The sequence below is a fragment of the Strigops habroptila genome, chromosome 11, assembly GCF_004027225.2.
Source record: "Strigops habroptila isolate Jane chromosome 11, bStrHab1.2.pri, whole genome shotgun sequence".
Classification (NCBI taxonomy): Eukaryota; Metazoa; Chordata; class Aves; order Psittaciformes; family Psittacidae; genus Strigops; species Strigops habroptila.
Window position 1 is genome coordinate 20,883,039 of NC_046360.1, and position 17,596 is coordinate 20,900,634.

The following is a 17,596-nucleotide window of genomic DNA, read 5'->3' on the forward strand; positions in this document are numbered from 1 at the left end:
GATTGTGGACTGAAAGCTCTCACAGCTATTCAAAGGAAAGAAGTAATAGTTCAATCATCTCCTCACCATCCCCACATGGAACTGTAAGGCACTGCAAAGAAAACAAGTCTGACTGCATTAAGGTAGTGAAAACAGAAAACTTGACTCTGTCACAACACAAGGTACAAACAGTCTTAACTAAGGCTTTAAAACTGCCCAATTGTTTCCTTGAGAACAAACCAGGAGGCCACTGTGCACCCCACAAAGCACAAACACAGAGGAAGCTGCTTGTTTGCACTGCAGCAGGTAAACAGATAAGGTACCAGCTGATGGCTGCAGGTTTCTTACACAAATATGAGAAAGACATTTAACATCCCTGCACCCCAGTTCTGAAAATGGAGATAACAATTCTGCTGGGCCACTGCAGGGCACTCTGTGGAGAGAAGATGTGCCTGGTCAACCACACTTCTACTTCCTGTTCTGACTCCTATTCCTGGCTTTCCCTTACATACTAGAATATTTCCTTACATCTCCTGCCAAAACCTACCTTACAACAGACACAGAAAGCTTTGAGTGGGTTCAGTCCCAGCCAGCCACTGTTGCCTGCATCTCGGAACCGGTTCATGAACTCCGTATAAAGGGCCCGCTGGATCTTTGATAGACGTACCAAAATGACATGTTCTTCCTTCGATGGGAGCTGAACCTTCAGCACATTGTGGCCTCGCCTGTGGAGGAAATAAAGAAAGAAAGATAAATAGAGAGAAGGGAATTTCCCAATCTGATCTCTCTGTGGCTGCCTGTAGGGTAAGATTTTGACTTCTTGCCCATCTGGCTGCAGGGATAAAGACCTCTAGTTGCATACTTCTCTGATGCACAGCACTTCCAAGACACTCTCCCTGCAGCCAAAACCAACTGTAAGCACAATTACAGAGATCTCAAATGTTACAATCTTTTAGCGCAGGTCATGGGGTTAAGAGGGTGATGAAGTCCTGTTTTCCATGATCTCTTTTTGGCTCTGCCAATGACTAAAATCTCCATCCAAATCACTGGTCTGGCATCTGAGAACCCTCATCTGAGAAACAAAGGTGATTTGTTTCCAGAGTGGTGGGGTCACTGTCACTTTACATGACTGAGGGTTCGTGAAACACTTTCAGATCCTTGGGTAGAGGATGTCAAAAACTGCATATCCAAATTGACTATTAAGACAGCAAAATAAACCTGAAATCACTCTGGTGCAGTTAGAGGTATTGCTCTCTATTATCAGAGACTGTGGTACCAAAGCAAACCAACTTTATTTCTACCCCCAAGGCAAAACAAAGCCATAAGGACCACTTTACAGTTGACAGATTGAGCAAGACAGATTCTGAGGGAAATATGGAGCTGCTAACCTAAGAATGTCCTCTGTATGCTTAAGATCCTCCCACAAAGACAGTTAAGGTACCTGTCTAAAACTCAAGGATCAATGGGCTGAGCTCAATTGTATGGGGTACAACAACTCGAGTCACAACAACCCCATGCACCGCTGTAGGCTTGGGGCAGAGTGGCTGGAAAGCTCCCCACAGGAAGAGGACGTGGGGGTCTTGGTCAACAGCCAGCTGAATATCCTGGCTTGTATCAGCAATAGTGTGGCCAGCAGGACCAAGGCAGTGATCATCCCCCCGTACTCAGCACTGGTGAGGCCACACCTTGAATCCTGTGTTCGGTTCTGGACCCCTCACTGCAAGAAAAACATTGAGGTGCTGGAGTGTGTCCAAAGAAGAGCAACAAAGTTCGTGAAGGATCTAGAGCACAAGGCGTATGAGAAGCAGCTGAATGAACTAGGGCTGTTTAGTCTGGAGAAAAGGAGGCTCAGGGGAAAGCTTATTGCTCTCCACAACTACCTGAACAGAGACTATAGTGAGGTGGGTATTGGTCTCTTTTCCTAGGTAACAAGGGATAGGACAAGAGGAAAGAGCCTCAAGTTGTGCCAGGAGAGGTTTAGATTGGCTATTAGGAAAAATTTCTTCACAGAAAGGGTTGTCAAGCATTGGAACAGGCTGCCCAGGGGAGTGATTCAGTCACTATCCCCAGAGGTATCCAAAACATGTGTAGATGTGGCAGTTAGGGACATGGCTTAGTGGTGGACTTGGTAGTGCTAGGTTAACAGTTGGACTCGACGATCTTAAGGGTCTTTTCCAATCTAAATGATTCTGTGATTCTATAAGACAGTAAGATTAGCTGTACTGCATAAACTCAGCAAACAAGCAGGCTAATTTGGGATGAAAGAACTGTTTGCATGGACTACCATTAAGAACTCCTTGTGGACTCACCGCTGCACAAAGCCTTCCAGCAGGCTATGCAGGACATGACTGCGATACCTCATGAGACGGACGTCTTGAGGGGTGCTGTCAATACACTGCCCATTCAGGATAGGGCGCTCAAACATGTTGCTGAATTCCTGACGAGAGCCTAGAAAGTCAGGTCGGACAAAGTCTACCATGCACCAATACTCAATGAGGTTGTTCTGGAGTGGGTAACCAGTCAGCACAACCCGCCGGCGGGAGCGGATGTTCTTCAGGGCCTGCGAAGTACTGGCATGGCAGTTCTTTATCCGGTGTCCCTCATCACAAATAACCACATCTGGGCCAGGGCGAGACAAAGCTTTCTCAATCCCTGAGGACAAGGAAAAATAAGTGTTAGCTGGAGTTGAATAAGACAAAGTTCTGGTTTTATATGGTTGACAAACAGCAAAAGAAGGGCAGTTCTGAAAGAGAAAAAGAGCAGTATTTATGAGTGACAGAAAGCAAGGCTGATTCAGGAAATAAAATGTGACTGGCTCCTATTTAGCATAATGTGGTAATGACCAGACATAACTGTGCCTTGATTTCTGCTCAATGACCTCCACACTATCAAGTTGGGTGTCTTGCATCAGATCAGACTGGCAAATCTCACACAGACAAATCCCCAAGTTCAGCATACTGACTTCTATACTTACTTGCAGCTATGGCAAGAAACAAAAGATTAAACCAAAGCTCAACAACCTTCTGTCTCCAACGACATGATCCTGCCTAGCAAAATTGGATCGTGTCAGGGATGCTAAAAGTAAGTTATAGGTTGTTTCCCTGTGCTGCCAGAGCTGATAGCCAGCTGGACAACACCATCACACTCTTTCTCTCTCTCAAGGACTGGCCTCCCACCTTTCAGAAGCTCTTGCTGCCGGTCTTCCTCATCCAAGTCAATAATGACAGGGCCAGCTTGTTTCTTTGTTTTCTTCTTCCTGCCAGTGGCAAAGGACTTCTTCAGTGAGAGAAGACGGTACATCTCATATCCCATCAGCAGCACACCACCTTCTGTTACCCAGTCATTCACCACCTTTGCACGTGCAGCTGTTGTCCTGTAAAACAAACCAACCAACCAAATAAGCTGTAAGCTTTCTCTCCAGTTTCAGTTTGAACCACTGGATTGGAGTCTGTCAAGAAAAAAAACCTCTGTTCAACTAATTAAAGCACTTTCTCACATCAAACCAGACAAAGGAATACAATGAAGTTTCTTCAGGACACAACTTGGTAGAGACGAAAAGAAAAAAAGCCTCTTATGTGCCATAGTAGTAGGGCTGAGAATGACAAATCCTTACAGGAACTGAGCTGTAGAAGTTTGTCATGTACCACAGCATATCAAACTCAAGAGCATCCTTTTTAAAGAGGTGTTGAGGAGACTATGCCTACAAAAAAACATTTTCACTAATGTACATGGTTGTAGTTGTCTAATTATTTATCCCTTTTTGTTGTCTCTTCTAATGCTAGTGTCCCTCAACTATTCCTTCCCTGCCAGCCTGCTCAGAATTGGTTCAAATCAAGACACTGTCCTCACTCAACCCTCCCAGAGTACACATGATCCCATCCAATACCAAACATACGGTTGGAGTAGCATCAGCAGATTCAAAGTACAATTCTACCCAGAAGGTGAAGATCTCAGCAGATAAGTGTATGAACATAGCTGGTGAACTGAGAGTTCCTCGCTAGGATCACTACACTGTCCTGATCCATGCAAGACAAATGACCCAGAAAAGAAGCAGAGATCCACGAGCCAAGAACACACTCCAGACCAGGTTGTAATTACAATCACTAATCTCTCCTTTCTGGACAAGGAGGCTTTGTATAACTTGCCAGAATCCCTCAAGGACAACAGAATTCACAGAAAGTCACAGTGTTGGGTAGAGGAATCCCAGTGTGTGTGAAAAATCTCAGGAAAAAAACAACCCACATTTAAAACAAGAGAGACATGTGGTATACATGCCTCAGGAATCCCAGGATTCTGACAGAACTAGCAGTATACCACCAGAAACAAACCATAGCACTTCTGCTCCTGTCTGCAGAAGCAGCTCTGTCTCTGGAACTGGGTTCCTGTTCTCAGCATATATAGAAGAACAGAAAGGCACATCAGCAGTGTGAGAAGGAAGTACAAGATACAAACATTGAATGAATGGCAGTTATTCTTTCTCAGGTATCAAAATCCTCCCTTCGTGACAGCACCCACAATGAATGCAGAGTGGGAAAGATCTGGGAGTCAAGGGCACAGAATTAGACCAAACTAAACAGTCTGCAACAGCAATACTTATAAGAGTTCCATAAGCTGCAGTTCAAGGGCTCAAAAGAGCTTTTAGTGGCACCTACTTGTGTTCATCATTCAGGATGTGGACTTTGAAGGTGCGGGGCTGGACCTCTTTGGAGTTATAATCAGCAGGAAGGTTTTCAGGTGCTGGGAGCCACATGTTGAATTCTGCTAGCCAGTTTTGGAGTGTATTCACCTGAAAAAGTTAGTCATGGAAGGATTAAAAACCCAACTGAGGCACTCAGGATTTTAAGAGTAAAAATGAGAACAGGGAATGACACCCAGCTGTGCCCAGACAGAAGCAGACCACAGCATGCAAACTCAGGGACACAGGGAATGAAGGAGGGAGAAGAGCAGCAAGGGTATGAGAGCTTGACATGAGCTTGACATGAGATGGGACAAATAATTGATCTTCTCTATGCTAACAAAGAAGTAGTGCAAAGAAGCCCGTCAGCCAGCCCTTCACATGGCTACTTACAGGTACAATGGCAAGAACAGTCTTTGCCTCCGTGTGTCGAAAAAGTACATCCAAGAAAGAGATGACCTGTATGGTCTTGCCCAGGCCCATGCTATGTGCTAAAATACACCCAAACCCACTGCTGGTTTTAAATCTCTCCAAAGACTCAACCAAGTTGTCATACAGGAATCGGATCCCACCAATCTAGACAGAAAAGTATAAAACGAATTAGAATAGTGGCAGAAAATAACCAAAGCGGGTATGAATTTACAGAGTGGTAAGCACATCAGGACTGCATAGATCATGAAGATATAAAGGGGATGTTTCAAATTCACTACAGCACTCTAATCTAGGGAGAGCTCAGAAAGTCTGTATTTTTAGATACTCATAAAACTTTCTGAGAATATAACAATAAATCAAAATTCACTTGTAGCCAGAGAATGTGAATTGGGGTTGATTAGTTTGCTTATAAATATAATTCTATTTTTGAAGTGTTCATCTAAATATAGAAAGGTCTGATGATAACAATAGCCCTGGCTTTCCTTTAATTTGTCCTTCTCATTTGCCTGTCCACAACAGCCACCGCCACAACCAGAGTGGTCACTGAGCTCACCAAAGAAGTTCTGCTGAGATTACAATTACCTGAATTCATTGCATTTTCAAGACTATTAAAGCCTACCTGATGAGGTTTTACTGCATGTGCAAGCTGGGGAGCTAGGAAAATGTCCTCCTCATTTGGTGGATGATTGATGTTGACAATGACTTGCCCCAGAGCATCTGACTGATTTAAGGCATCATTCACATGAGAGCCACTGCTCTCTTCACTGCCATCCTCCTCCCCTTCATTGCCAGAGTCACTGCTGTCCACAATTTGGAGGGCATCATCCTCTCCTGAACTCAGCTCAATCACTTCTGTAATGTAACCCAAACAGGACAGAATAAGGGTAAAGGTTAACTTGCCATTAGGATTATCATGCTACCAGGAAAATAAAAAAATCGTATCAGGAAAATAAGGCTACCACCTTGTGTAGTTCCACACTGGCCTAATGACTTGTTCTGAACAAGCAGGCACAATACAGGCACACATCAGGCCTCTCAGACCAGCATATAAAAAAGCACAAGTTTCCCTGAGTTTCCCCATGTTTCTGAGAACTTAATCTGAGCTGATCCAAACAGAACATGAGACAGTTTCTATAAGTCTCCTCCACAGGTCTTCCTAATTCCCAAACCCAGACACGCATTTTATCTGTTGATATAATGTCTAAGGACCACCAAGGAAATCAGGCAGAAGAACTCTACCAGAGTGGCATAAAAGTGTAAGGTTAGATCCATATGGGACAAGGGACACAAAGACCACTTTCAGTTGCAGATCTAAATACTTTGATGCTCCTTTTATCCACAGCAGATGATGCCACATCTCATGTAAGCATTCTTCAGCAGAGCTCTGAGCAAAATTAAGTGCATTTATAAAGCAGAAATAAACACAAGTTTGCAAGAGTGCCTGACAGGCCATTTTATAAATGTCAAAGGCCAGGACTGGCCATTTATTTGGAAACCAATAGGCCTACAAAAATCTGAAATGATTCACTACTGGAGCATCTGACTAGATGAAAACAGGAGATTTTTAGCTAAATAAACAGCATACTATGAGAGGAGCAGGCCAAGGCAATTGGTCACTTACCATCTTTAATGCTATTTTTTCCTTTAGCATCATCTTCACTGCCACTGCTGGTACTATCTAGGCAGATCACTTCCTCAGCCAGGACCTGAGGAGGGAGCTGGGTAGCCTCAGCTGTTCTGAAAACTATGTCCTCTACAAACATAAATTACAAACAATAAGTAACTCATAATAATGGGGAAGGAGACAAAACTGTTCAGAAACCAGACAGTATTTCCTTCCACTTTTGCTCCAATAACTTATCCCTGGAATTTTCCATAACAGACTCTCACTGTCTACAATACTGCTATGACTCAGCTTCCTGGGTCACAATCTCTTTCTTTCTCAATATACCTAAACAATAGCCCATTGCTGAAGGCACCCTCTCTACTGCATGCCCTGGCTGGGGCACATCGACCATGCAACGTGCTAAAGTCCCTATTTTTGGGGGAGGTCTCAGGAGTAAAAGCTGTTCTTCCTCCAGCAGAGAAAGTACCAATTGCTGAAGGGATGATAATGGCCCTTTGTTAGTAGGGACACTGTAATAATTACATCCCATATATCATAAACAACTTTTACTGATCAAGACCATTTGTTTGCATGTTTAAGTGCTGCCATGTGGGGAGAGGCTAGCTAATGGGGCCGAATCAGCACTGCTGCAGTGACTCAGCAAGCAACGATGTTTTTCTAGGGCTGCAATCTACTCCACAAGAGTTAAACTGTTTTAAATAGCTCTTATTCTTCCCCCCTCACACACCTTGTAAAAATGTTTTGAACGCTTGCACTTAAGGGAAAATATACATTTTCTCCAGAGGCAAAGTCAACTAAAGAACTTCTTACCCCCATCACAACTTCCAACTGCACTTCTCTGCCCTTTACACCAGTCTTAGAGGCTGTGCTATAAACTAGATCAGTGAAATGATCCAGCTTAGAAGACAGTGCAAGATGACATATTCACTAGAAGACAAGGGTGATGCATAACCATTTATACTGCCTGCTATTTCACTGCTTGCTGAAACAGGCAAGAAAGGACCAGGTTACATCATGAAGATACGTGCACCCAGCCTAGTGTTCTACCATCCCTAGTACCAGACCTATGCATTACCAGATCATTCATAGTACAAGTGTGACCTGGGTCAAGGACACAGCAGTTCTGTCAAGACTGTTGGTTTAAGGTTCCACAGCAGTTGGAAAGACATGAGAGACCTGTTCCAGCATCCTGCTTACACACAATTAACTTGCCAAAATATCTTCAATAAAAGTTACCTTTCACCACGCAGCCACAGCATTTTGATTCAGGACTAACTCAGAAGTGGAACTCGCTTCTGAATTACTACACTGAACCCACAAGTGGTTTGGACCTGCCCTTTCAAGAGTTTACACTTGAAAGCCCAAGTGCAGCATAGAATCATAGAATGGTTTGGGTTGGAAGGGATCTTTAAAGGTCACCTAGTCTGCCTCACCCTGCAACAAGCAGGGACATCTTCAACTAGATCAGGTTGCCCAGGGCCACGTCAAGCCTGGCCCTGAATGTTTCCAGGGATGGGATATCTACCACTTCTCCAGGTAACCTGTGCCAGCATTTCATCACCTTCATCACAAAAAAAAAATTCCTTGTATCTAGCCTGAATCTACCTTCTTTTAGTGTGAAACCATTACCCCATGTCCTACCATGGACAAGCACAGCACTACCTTCTTCTTCTATCCCTATGAATCTTGCTTCATGTAACATCTCCCACTGCTTACCAGGAAGAAACTCTAGGGGTACGGTTGGTATAGTGGCTGGATAATCCTTCCTCTGTTGCTCTAGCCGTTTCCTTCTCTCCAACTCTTCCTGCTGGGCCACTTTTGTCACAGCTTCCAGTTGGTCCTCACGCAAGAGCTTTCTGAACACAGGAGCAGAAAAACATGATTTAGTTACACTCGATTTCTTCCAAAAACGTGAATGGCTGTATGCTGGCTCAAAAGATGATTGACAAGCTCAAGGTAGTCTGTCAGCTACACAGTCTAGCAACATCATCTCCAAAAGCTATAGACAAATTCTACAGCTATTTCAGGCCTGTGCTTCCCAACTACAGGTAACACTACTATTAGTCAAGGAAAAGACAAAAGTTTGACAGAAGCAAAACAATGAAAGGAGGAAAACTAGGTTATCACTGACAAGTTCTTCCACCTGAAAGGATGTTATTTATTGCTATGCAGTTTATAAACAGAAAACGCACAAAGTCATTCAAAAAAGATACAAAAGGCACCAATTCCCCCACAAAAAGTTATCACTGATTCTCCTCTCACATACTATTTTCAGGAACTAGGAACTCTAATGGCTTTAGCAATTGTTTCAAAGGATGCTCTCAAAGCATCTTACCTTTACAGGTAATTCTCATTACTTCCAAAAGTTGCTCCCCCCTTCAGTTTCACATGCACAGCCTGGAAATGAAGGCTCTTTTGCCAGAGACGAGGTGCAGTACAAGGAGTGCTAAAATCCAGCTCCCTCAAACTAGCCTTTAAATCCACCCAACCCAGTTTCCAAGGCCTACTCAATGCTCATTCCTTTGGCTTTAAGAAAATCAACCTGCACAAGCTTAAGTATCAGCCAAAAACCACCAGCACACTACATACAGGGCAAAAGAGCTACTTGCTGCCACAGGAGTTCCTGCTCCATTGTGACTTCTCTAAGCATTTTAGATCCTCTTGAACAGAATTTCAAAGGGAATTACCACTTCACAACCTGTCCCAGGATATATGTGGTGACTTATACAATCAATTACTGCTTTATAAAATCCAGGTGAAATTGATTTCCAACATTTCAGTCACAGCACCAGCTTCCTGCCAACAATTAACCAGGACAGTAGCGAGAAGGACTACATTTTAGGCTATGTGCAATAGGATCCTCATCAGAAACTGGATATTTACTTAATGGTGGTGCTGTTTTTCAATTACATGTTTTAAAAGCCAGCAGCAAATACACCATTTTTGCAATAGATTCTATATCCAAATATTCACTCTTCTGAAATACCAAACAAGTCTGCACCCACATGCAGCACTCCAGTCTGAGAACATACTACTCCCACTAGTGAAATCCTAAGGTTTTGGAAAAGAAAAGCCATCTGGTTTGCCAGCAGCAGAAGCAAAGTCCAGAGATTTTGTTTTTACCCAAAGGGCTATAATAATAGGACCATAGCTCCTTCTGTCCTGCTGCTGCTTACCTTATGTTCCTCCGCATGTGAGACGGTTTCTGAGCCCTCTTCTTTTTGGTGTCCTCAGAGGCCAGGCTCTTGTGCTGGTTCTGCAAGTGTCGCTCTGCCCGCTCACTCTGAGATGAGGTAGTTGAAGTAGAGCGCTGCCATTCTCCATCCTCCGTGTGTTCAACATGGTCACTGCTGAACACAGCTTCCTGGGGTTGGTCTGAAAAGACACGGAGGTAATAACATGAGAACAACTTTGCCAGGCTGGCTTTTACATGAGCATTCGTCAGTATTTGAGCTGAATGGGAACCAACAGTCCCTACTCACACTCATTTGCAAGCATGTTTCTCTCGGGGTCCAAACTGGGGTGATCTCCAACAGCCAGTCAAAGTGTGCTAAAAAGTTTTACAGTGAAGGGTCTGTTCCCAGTGAAATCCAAGACTAACACCACTCAACACAGCCCAAAAGCATCCCAACAAGAAAACAAGGAAAAATTATTTCAGTCCATGTAAAGCACTTGCTGCCCCAAGGGCCTGTTTTCCTACAGGGGCCTGATGAGCTCTGATTAAAACAAGGAACTCAAATATCTTTCTTTGTTTCACATTATGCAAGTGGGGTGGAAATTTCCATTTATATGACACCTGTAACCACCTTCCCAGTTAGCAGGACACATCGTGCAAGAGGTTATGTGGTTCAAACACTGGGCCATGGCTTAGCAGGCCACTCTGTGGTTTTATCACAGGTCTCCACTCATGATTTAACTGGTAACTTCTGGCAAGCTTTTTTAAAAACAAAAAGTAAGTGGCAATACTCTTTCTACATTATAAATCACATGCATTCCTTTTTATCTGTGTTCTCCTGTTTTCAGACTTTCATTAGTGGCTGATTTCAGTCTTAAAGCACTATGTGAAATGACACCTTGTTCTACATGACATTTTGCTCTTCAACAGGCTGTCAGTGACCAAACTAATGCTTGCAGAACACAGAAAGGAAATGTTTCTTATCAAAAGCTTCCCTTGAAGTAAACTGTTTCTGACAAGCCTTGTAATAGCTTCTTCGAAGCATCTTGTCCCCTTGTGTCAGGCAAAGAGATATCCTGAACCTCTTCTCATAATCAGCTTTCTTGCTTATACTGTGTATCACAGAATCATATAATAGGGTTGGAAAGGACCTTCAGATCATGTAGTTCCAACTCCCCTGCCATGGGCAGGGACACCTCGCACTAAACCTTGTCACCCAAGACTCCATCCAACCTGGCATTGAACACTGCCAGGGATGGAGCCTTCACAACTTCCTTGGGCAAGCCATTCCAGTGCCTCACCACCCTCACAGTAAAGAACTTCCTTATATCCAACGTAAACTTTCCTTGCTTAAGTTTGAACCCATCACCCCTTATCCTATCACTATAGTCCCTAATGAAGAGTCCATTATCTGAGCTAATGACTGAACTGGACTGACACTTAGACAGAATTTTGAAGGAAAGACAACATCAGTGCAGAAGAATGTAGCAGATGAAGTAATACAAAACCAACAAGCATCACATTGTGACTCTGTGGGATGTGGAGACAAAGAGCATCCCTTCTTTAAAAGCTGGGAGCTTAAAATGAAGGATGCTTCAGTACAGCACATTCCATGTGCAGGCACCTCTACGCCTCTACAGACGTTCATATGCCTATTTAACTTTACCACCAGTACCACCTCTTAAAATTGAGATGACAAGAACTAGATCCACACTTCAGTCAAAAGTACCAACTTTGCAAGCTTCCTCTCCAGACATCCCACCAGACTTGGCCTAGCATTTGCTCAAAGTCTGTCAGAATCCATTTAGGGCTTCAGGGCTCATTCCACCACAGATCAATATCAGCAGAGCAGCTCAAACACTTCTGCAAACATCAGTCCCAGCAAGTCCTACATATACTGGAAAAACAGGTATCCACAACTTACGGGATGAAACAGATCTCATGATGAATTCAAGAGAGTTACACTGCATGTAAAGCTAAAGGCAAAAGGGTTTGCTGCTACAACCATGGCAGTTCTCCTGCCATAGCCAAGGTCTTGGAGCCCTGTCCTCCCACCATGCCTCCTTAAACTTCCAAGCTCAGATATGACCTATCACATTCACTTGCAGACAGAGAACTGTGCTGGAAATAAACCCTGTTTCCCAGGCTTCCCAGACAACAGCTCTGCTATTTGAGCTACGGACACGTTTCAGTCACACTACCTGCAATTCTTGGACACTGTTTCCTTCCCCCCAGCCCTCTTGACTCCTGCTTATATAACTAGATCAAAAGATTGGATGAAATAGGGCAAAGGGAAGCAGGGAGGCTGCACACGTGACCACACGCTCCGGGATGAGTCATTAAACTGGAGACAAACACTGCCATGGTTACACTGCTGCCATCTCACCCTGGGCCCAGTGGACCTTGACAAGGCATCAGAGAGCACAAAGTCATGCTTGTTTGGAAGAGGAAGCACTTTTCTCCCCACACCCCAGCAATTATCCACGTCACCTCCTTTGGCAGCGACTCTGCCACCCATTTTGCCATGCTGGGAAAGGGTGCCTTCAGGACGGGGGTGATGCTAACAAAACCCAAGGGCTCAGCAGCCTAAAGGCGAGGCCATTACATGTCTCCTCTCTATGTTCTCCTATGTGTCCAATTCCTATGTAGACTCATTCCACCTCTGCATTTTACCTTTTCTTTCCTCTTGATCATACGTAATATAAGCTCTGGTGAAACCTATGCACAGTTGGATCAGACAGGGTTTTTTTAAGTATGACTTATCTGACCAGGAGCCTGAGGCCCAAAATCTGACGATAAATTTGGTCCTGAACTGAGTACAGGCCCTCATCTGCCACAGCCATGTCTGCTCAGGCTGGTGTTTGTCCTGTCAATACAAGTTTTGAGGTGAGGAACACAATCTGTGCCTCAGCCCACATTCCTTACACATATGTATCTAGACACTGAGATCTCTTCCAAACCAGTGACAGAGCCAAACGTCACACTGATTGAGGTGCAGCAGGATTCAGAGGACAGCCCTCTTCCCAAGGCTGGGCTCATCCTTGCCACTATAATGAACAACGCCACTTTTCACAAAGCTTAAGTAACACAGTGACAAAATCCCAAGCCTAACCATGCAAACAGCTCCCACCACACCTGTGACACAAGCTGGCAGTTACGAGCCAGAATGGTTTGTTTGCTGTTTTGTATTAAACTCCTGATTGTGTACACAGCCTACATCTTACTGCATGCGAACAGCGAGGCTCCCTGCTGCAGCCATGTGGCTGTGCTCCAGCACGGTGAGCTCCAAGCTGTGTTACCAGGACCCACACTGGGACAGGAACACATTAGGAAACAATAAATACACACACAAAAACCTATTTTGTACTAGACTAAGTTGGAGTTGGATTGGAGTGAGTGTGGGAACAGGTCCCATCAGGTAATCAATGGAATAATACCTGCCCCAATTTTGCCAAGACTAAATCTACAAGAGAAATGCAATTATGGTTTTATAACTGGAGCTCAACAGGTTACTCTGACATGGCTATACAAGTAGCTTTTTACATAATGCACAAATTCATCAATTCATGAGCCACGTTTGCATGTTTATAACTGCCTGATCATGCTCACGCTGTTAGTGCTCTCTAGGAAGATGCAAGCAGTCTGTCCGAATGAGAAAAGCATTGCCACCAACCCACAGGTAACAATCCAGCACAGCCTTGCACAGGCAGATCAGCCACATATGCCCAAGCACAGCTGGGTGAAAGAGTGGGCCCAAATCTGCTCAGCAGGAGACAGCCATGGGTCAGTTGTGGTGGTCGATGAGGATGTAAACCCATCCATGCTTACACACTGTGGGCACTGAGAATCAGCTGGAACACAAACAACTGCTGGGTTCACACCAGCTCTGTTGCATGTTTTGCACTGTGCTCACCAGAAGAGGTACCAGACCAAAAAGAGGGTTTCCTTAGGGTAGTGGTGATAGCAGCAATGCAGACAGTAAGCTTCAAGAAGCTGCTGCTTCAGGCAGGTTACAGCTCTCCATCTGAGCAATTCCCACTGGTCCTGGGTTAGACACTGCACACACCCAGGCACTCTGTCCTGCAAGGCACTCTGAACACCAAGAGGGACACAACTATTCTACCATGCATTTTAAAGGTTTATATGTGCCTGCACTATCAAAACTCAACAGAAGTGACTACAGCACGGCTCTGGTTTGTGCTGCAGACCAGGGGTTGCCAGTTTTCTTTGCTCAATAAGCAGCAGCAACCACCGCCCCCAGCTGTACATACAAACAGGGGGAGGTGTTTGGCTTCTCGACCAACACTTGTCTATTACAGTTTAGAAGTCTCTGTAAGGAACAGAGTCGTGACTGCTCTCATTCTACTCTGCTTCAGACACTCCCTATGTGGTGTGACTGCTGGAGCTGCCCCTAAACACTGCGCACAGGTGTGACTCATGATGCATGACACAGCTAATGATTTGTCCCACAGTTGGGCACTTTCTATTGAGCCCACGCTTATTAAACTCACCTCATCACCTCCTTGCAGAATACTTGCAAACTTCCCTTAAAACAGCATGGATGCAGCCTGGAGAATATTCTCTAGCATCTTCAATTCAGCAGTGAATTGCTCTTGACACACACAGCCTTTGCTCTGCAAAGAGGCACAGATTGCTGTGAAGTGTCATGAAGCAGCAGGTACATTTATTTGAGGTGTGAGATTTCTGTAACTAACACAGCCTCCTGACACCAAGGTGTGTGAGAAACAGTGCTATAGTTGCATCCAATCTCCAAACTCTAAGGCAAACCTTGGTAAGTTCAAGTGTGTGTGCACATGCAAGTGGACATCCACAGCTCGGCTCTAGAAACAGTCCGACACTCCTAGAGGTGCAGAAATTGCCATTCAGGATAAGGCCTGAAGGTCCCCTACCTGAGGCTGTTGCTCAAGAAGGTCCAAGAGACACCTCAGTGGACAAAACACTGTGTAAGATGGTTACTTCCTTACCTCCTCAGTTACTAGCTAGCTAATGTGGCTAGCTAGAGGTACACCATCCCCCTGGGAGGACAACTTCTCTGCTAGAGTAACATCAGTTTCCAGGGAAGGCACACCACTGAAAACCAGACACTTGTTTATTTCTAAAATCATTTCGCTATGGAAACTCAAGATACTGACTAGCACTATGTTGCTGAGCCTTTGGGAATTATTTCCTATCCTAAGGACAGAGGTGTGCACGCGTGGTGAGGAAGGTAGCTGCATGAAGAGCAGCGAGGAGTTAATTCTTGCTTTGGGAGCTGTCTTTTGTCCTGCACAATGAGCAAGGAGCAGTTAAATATTACTGCAGGCATTCTGGGAACTTCCATGCACTTTGTGGGCAAAGGCTTGTCAGAGAGTAGCTAGTACTAGCTGGTACTACTACAGCCGGTACTGAGCTGTCAAAGCAAGAATGGGAGGAGCACTGGGGGATGGCATAAGCAAGACTAATTGCACAGCTCCAGCTGCAACACTCGCAGCCACTGACACACTGAACTACAACTGTGCCAAAGGCTAGAGAAGGGAATCTGCAGAGCGAGCCTGACTGCAAATGCACTGACAGGGTGGAAGATGCTCTCTGGGGTTATGCGATGCTTTCCAAGCGCACTGGGCGCTGGAGAGGTGCGTAGGTCATGCCAGAGTTCAACTGTACGTGACACCTGGGGAACAGCAGTTCTCTGACTGTGGCATAGCAATCATCTCAGAGGCTGGCAACAGCCAGAGCGCTCTGGCTCATCCTGTATTCACCTGTGGAACATAGAATATTCTGAAAATATTTAATTTTTCTCTGTATGCAACTGGTGCATGGATGTCATGCAAGAAGGGAGGAGGGGTGTCTGCACAGAGCACCCTCTTATAAAGGCAGCATTGACACCCCATGGCTGGAGGCAGGAAATTGCTTGTGAAACCCCTCATGGTCAGTGTAGCCAAAAGCAAGGGGGAAGCTCAGACTCCCTCCTCCTACCTGTTGTAACATCCAGGAGAGCCACAAAGCCCCCTCCCAGGGCTTGACACTCATCAACACCTGGTTCCTTCCTCCAGAAGCACCAGGAAAGCCACCCATGGCATGGAGGTGAACACAGCCCCTCGGGGGACTTGGGGCCATGGCCACCCCCTGCAGCCATTATCAGGGCAGCTAATTAGCAACAAGGCTCTGTTCTCCTCAGAAAATAATGGGGCTCAGTCTTGGAGGACAGGATGCTCCTCCCGGCCACGGCTGCTCAACAAAGCACTAATTATGTAAGTTTTACATAACCCAGCACAGCCGCCCTGTGCCCACACCGCAGCACCCTGCACCGGGCACCTCTCGGCCCTTTCCAGCCACCCGCTCGCTGCCAGCACGAGAGCTGGCGATGAGCAGGGATCAGCCTTCTGTCTGCACCCGTGGTTTCCTGCACGTGTGGGGTACTCCTGCGCTCGTCGGGGTGCCCCTCAGGGATGTCCTCTCCTCTGTGCTGCGCCCTGGCAGCCCCCAGCCCCTCATTGGGTGCAGTCCCCACTCGACTCCAGTGAAATACAGCCCACCGATCAGAGGAACGACTGATGTCCACCATTGCTGTCACCCCAGCTCTGTGCTGGCTGCAGCAGTTGGTGTCCTGCTGAGTCACAGCCACAGTACTGCCAGACACAAAGGCATCCTTTGGGCTGAGTCTGCCCAGCCCCTGAGCTTGCCTGCTCCCAGAAGAAGCTTCCCTTGCCTGTCAAGTAGCACATATATCAGCTCTAACATCTTCATCCCCGTTGCTGATTTATCTAGGAGTTAAGCACCTCAGGTCTTTTGTTCATACTTGTCACTGTAACCAGACACAGAGACTGTCATATTGGTATAACAAATAGCACCGCTTGGAGTCTGAGTAACACATTTTTCATTTCTCTAGGTATCTGTAAAGGGATCAGCCGCTGAGGGTTCAAGACACCTACGTGGAATCTGCAGACTGCTGATGAGAGATGGCAGGCTGCCTCCATCCCCAATCCAGGACCACAGGATGGAGGGGGGAGATGTGAAATGAGCTCCGAAGAAAACACCACCAGCACAGGCTGTGCGGGCCAGAGCGCAGGGAGGGAGCCAGACCAGGAACACACAAAAGCCAAACCCACCTCCAGACTCCTTCATGGGCAGGAACTAAGCCCCAGTCAATGGAAAACTTTAGAAGATAAATTACAAGACAGCACTGCCCTTCTTTTTTCCCTTCAGAGGTCTTTCAGTGTATCAGTTACTGACGAGGTTATGCTGCAGAATAAAACTCCTTTCCTGGCCTGAAGGAATACTTCAGGAACAAAAGGCAGCAGAATTGAAGGGTAGGAGCAAGGGAGATACCACCCAAAAACCAAAGGGAAAGGAAGCAGCCAAGAAGTGCTGAGAGGCAAACTGGAACATCAGAGAGCCAACTTTGGTGACAGACAATATATCTTCTAACCCCGGGATTATGCAAGCAGAACCGGGCCCCAAATACCCAAGAGATCTTGTTCTGGCAGGGCCTCAGCACTGCGGACACTGAGACCCGGGTTACATAAACCCCAAAGAGCACTTATATAACGGCTGTATGTCAGGGGCTGGCAGCCACCGGCACCCCATGACACCACAGCCCCTGCACGAGCCCAGCAGGTTGTCCTCCCTCTTGCTGGCACCACCAGGAGGAAAGGTGGATGGTTACTCCGGAGCACCGGGCAACCTCCTGTCCGTTCGCAGCTCTGAT

General features: G+C 45.8%; 1 protein-coding gene across 4 annotated transcripts in view; it reads right to left on the reverse strand.

Moving 5' to 3' along the window:
• The window catches only part of RAD54L2 (RAD54 like 2), a 78,856-nt gene that overhangs the window by 12,177 nt on the left and 49,083 nt on the right, over positions 1-17,596 (reverse strand). For all 4 annotated transcript variants that reach the window (XM_030501320.1, XM_030501321.1, XM_030501318.1 and 1 more), the window contains exons 3-11: positions 9,890-10,088; positions 8,430-8,569; positions 6,708-6,839; positions 5,706-5,938; positions 5,048-5,230; positions 4,632-4,765; positions 3,156-3,352; positions 2,289-2,631; positions 527-704 (exon numbers count right to left, since the gene is read on the reverse strand). In XM_030501320.1, the coding sequence (XP_030357180.1) occupies positions 527-704; positions 2,289-2,631; positions 3,156-3,352; positions 4,632-4,765; positions 5,048-5,230; positions 5,706-5,938; positions 6,708-6,839; positions 8,430-8,569; positions 9,890-10,088 (1,739 nt within the window). The remainder of the gene's footprint in view (positions 1-526; positions 705-2,288; positions 2,632-3,155; positions 3,353-4,631; positions 4,766-5,047; positions 5,231-5,705; positions 5,939-6,707; positions 6,840-8,429; positions 8,570-9,889; positions 10,089-17,596) is intronic.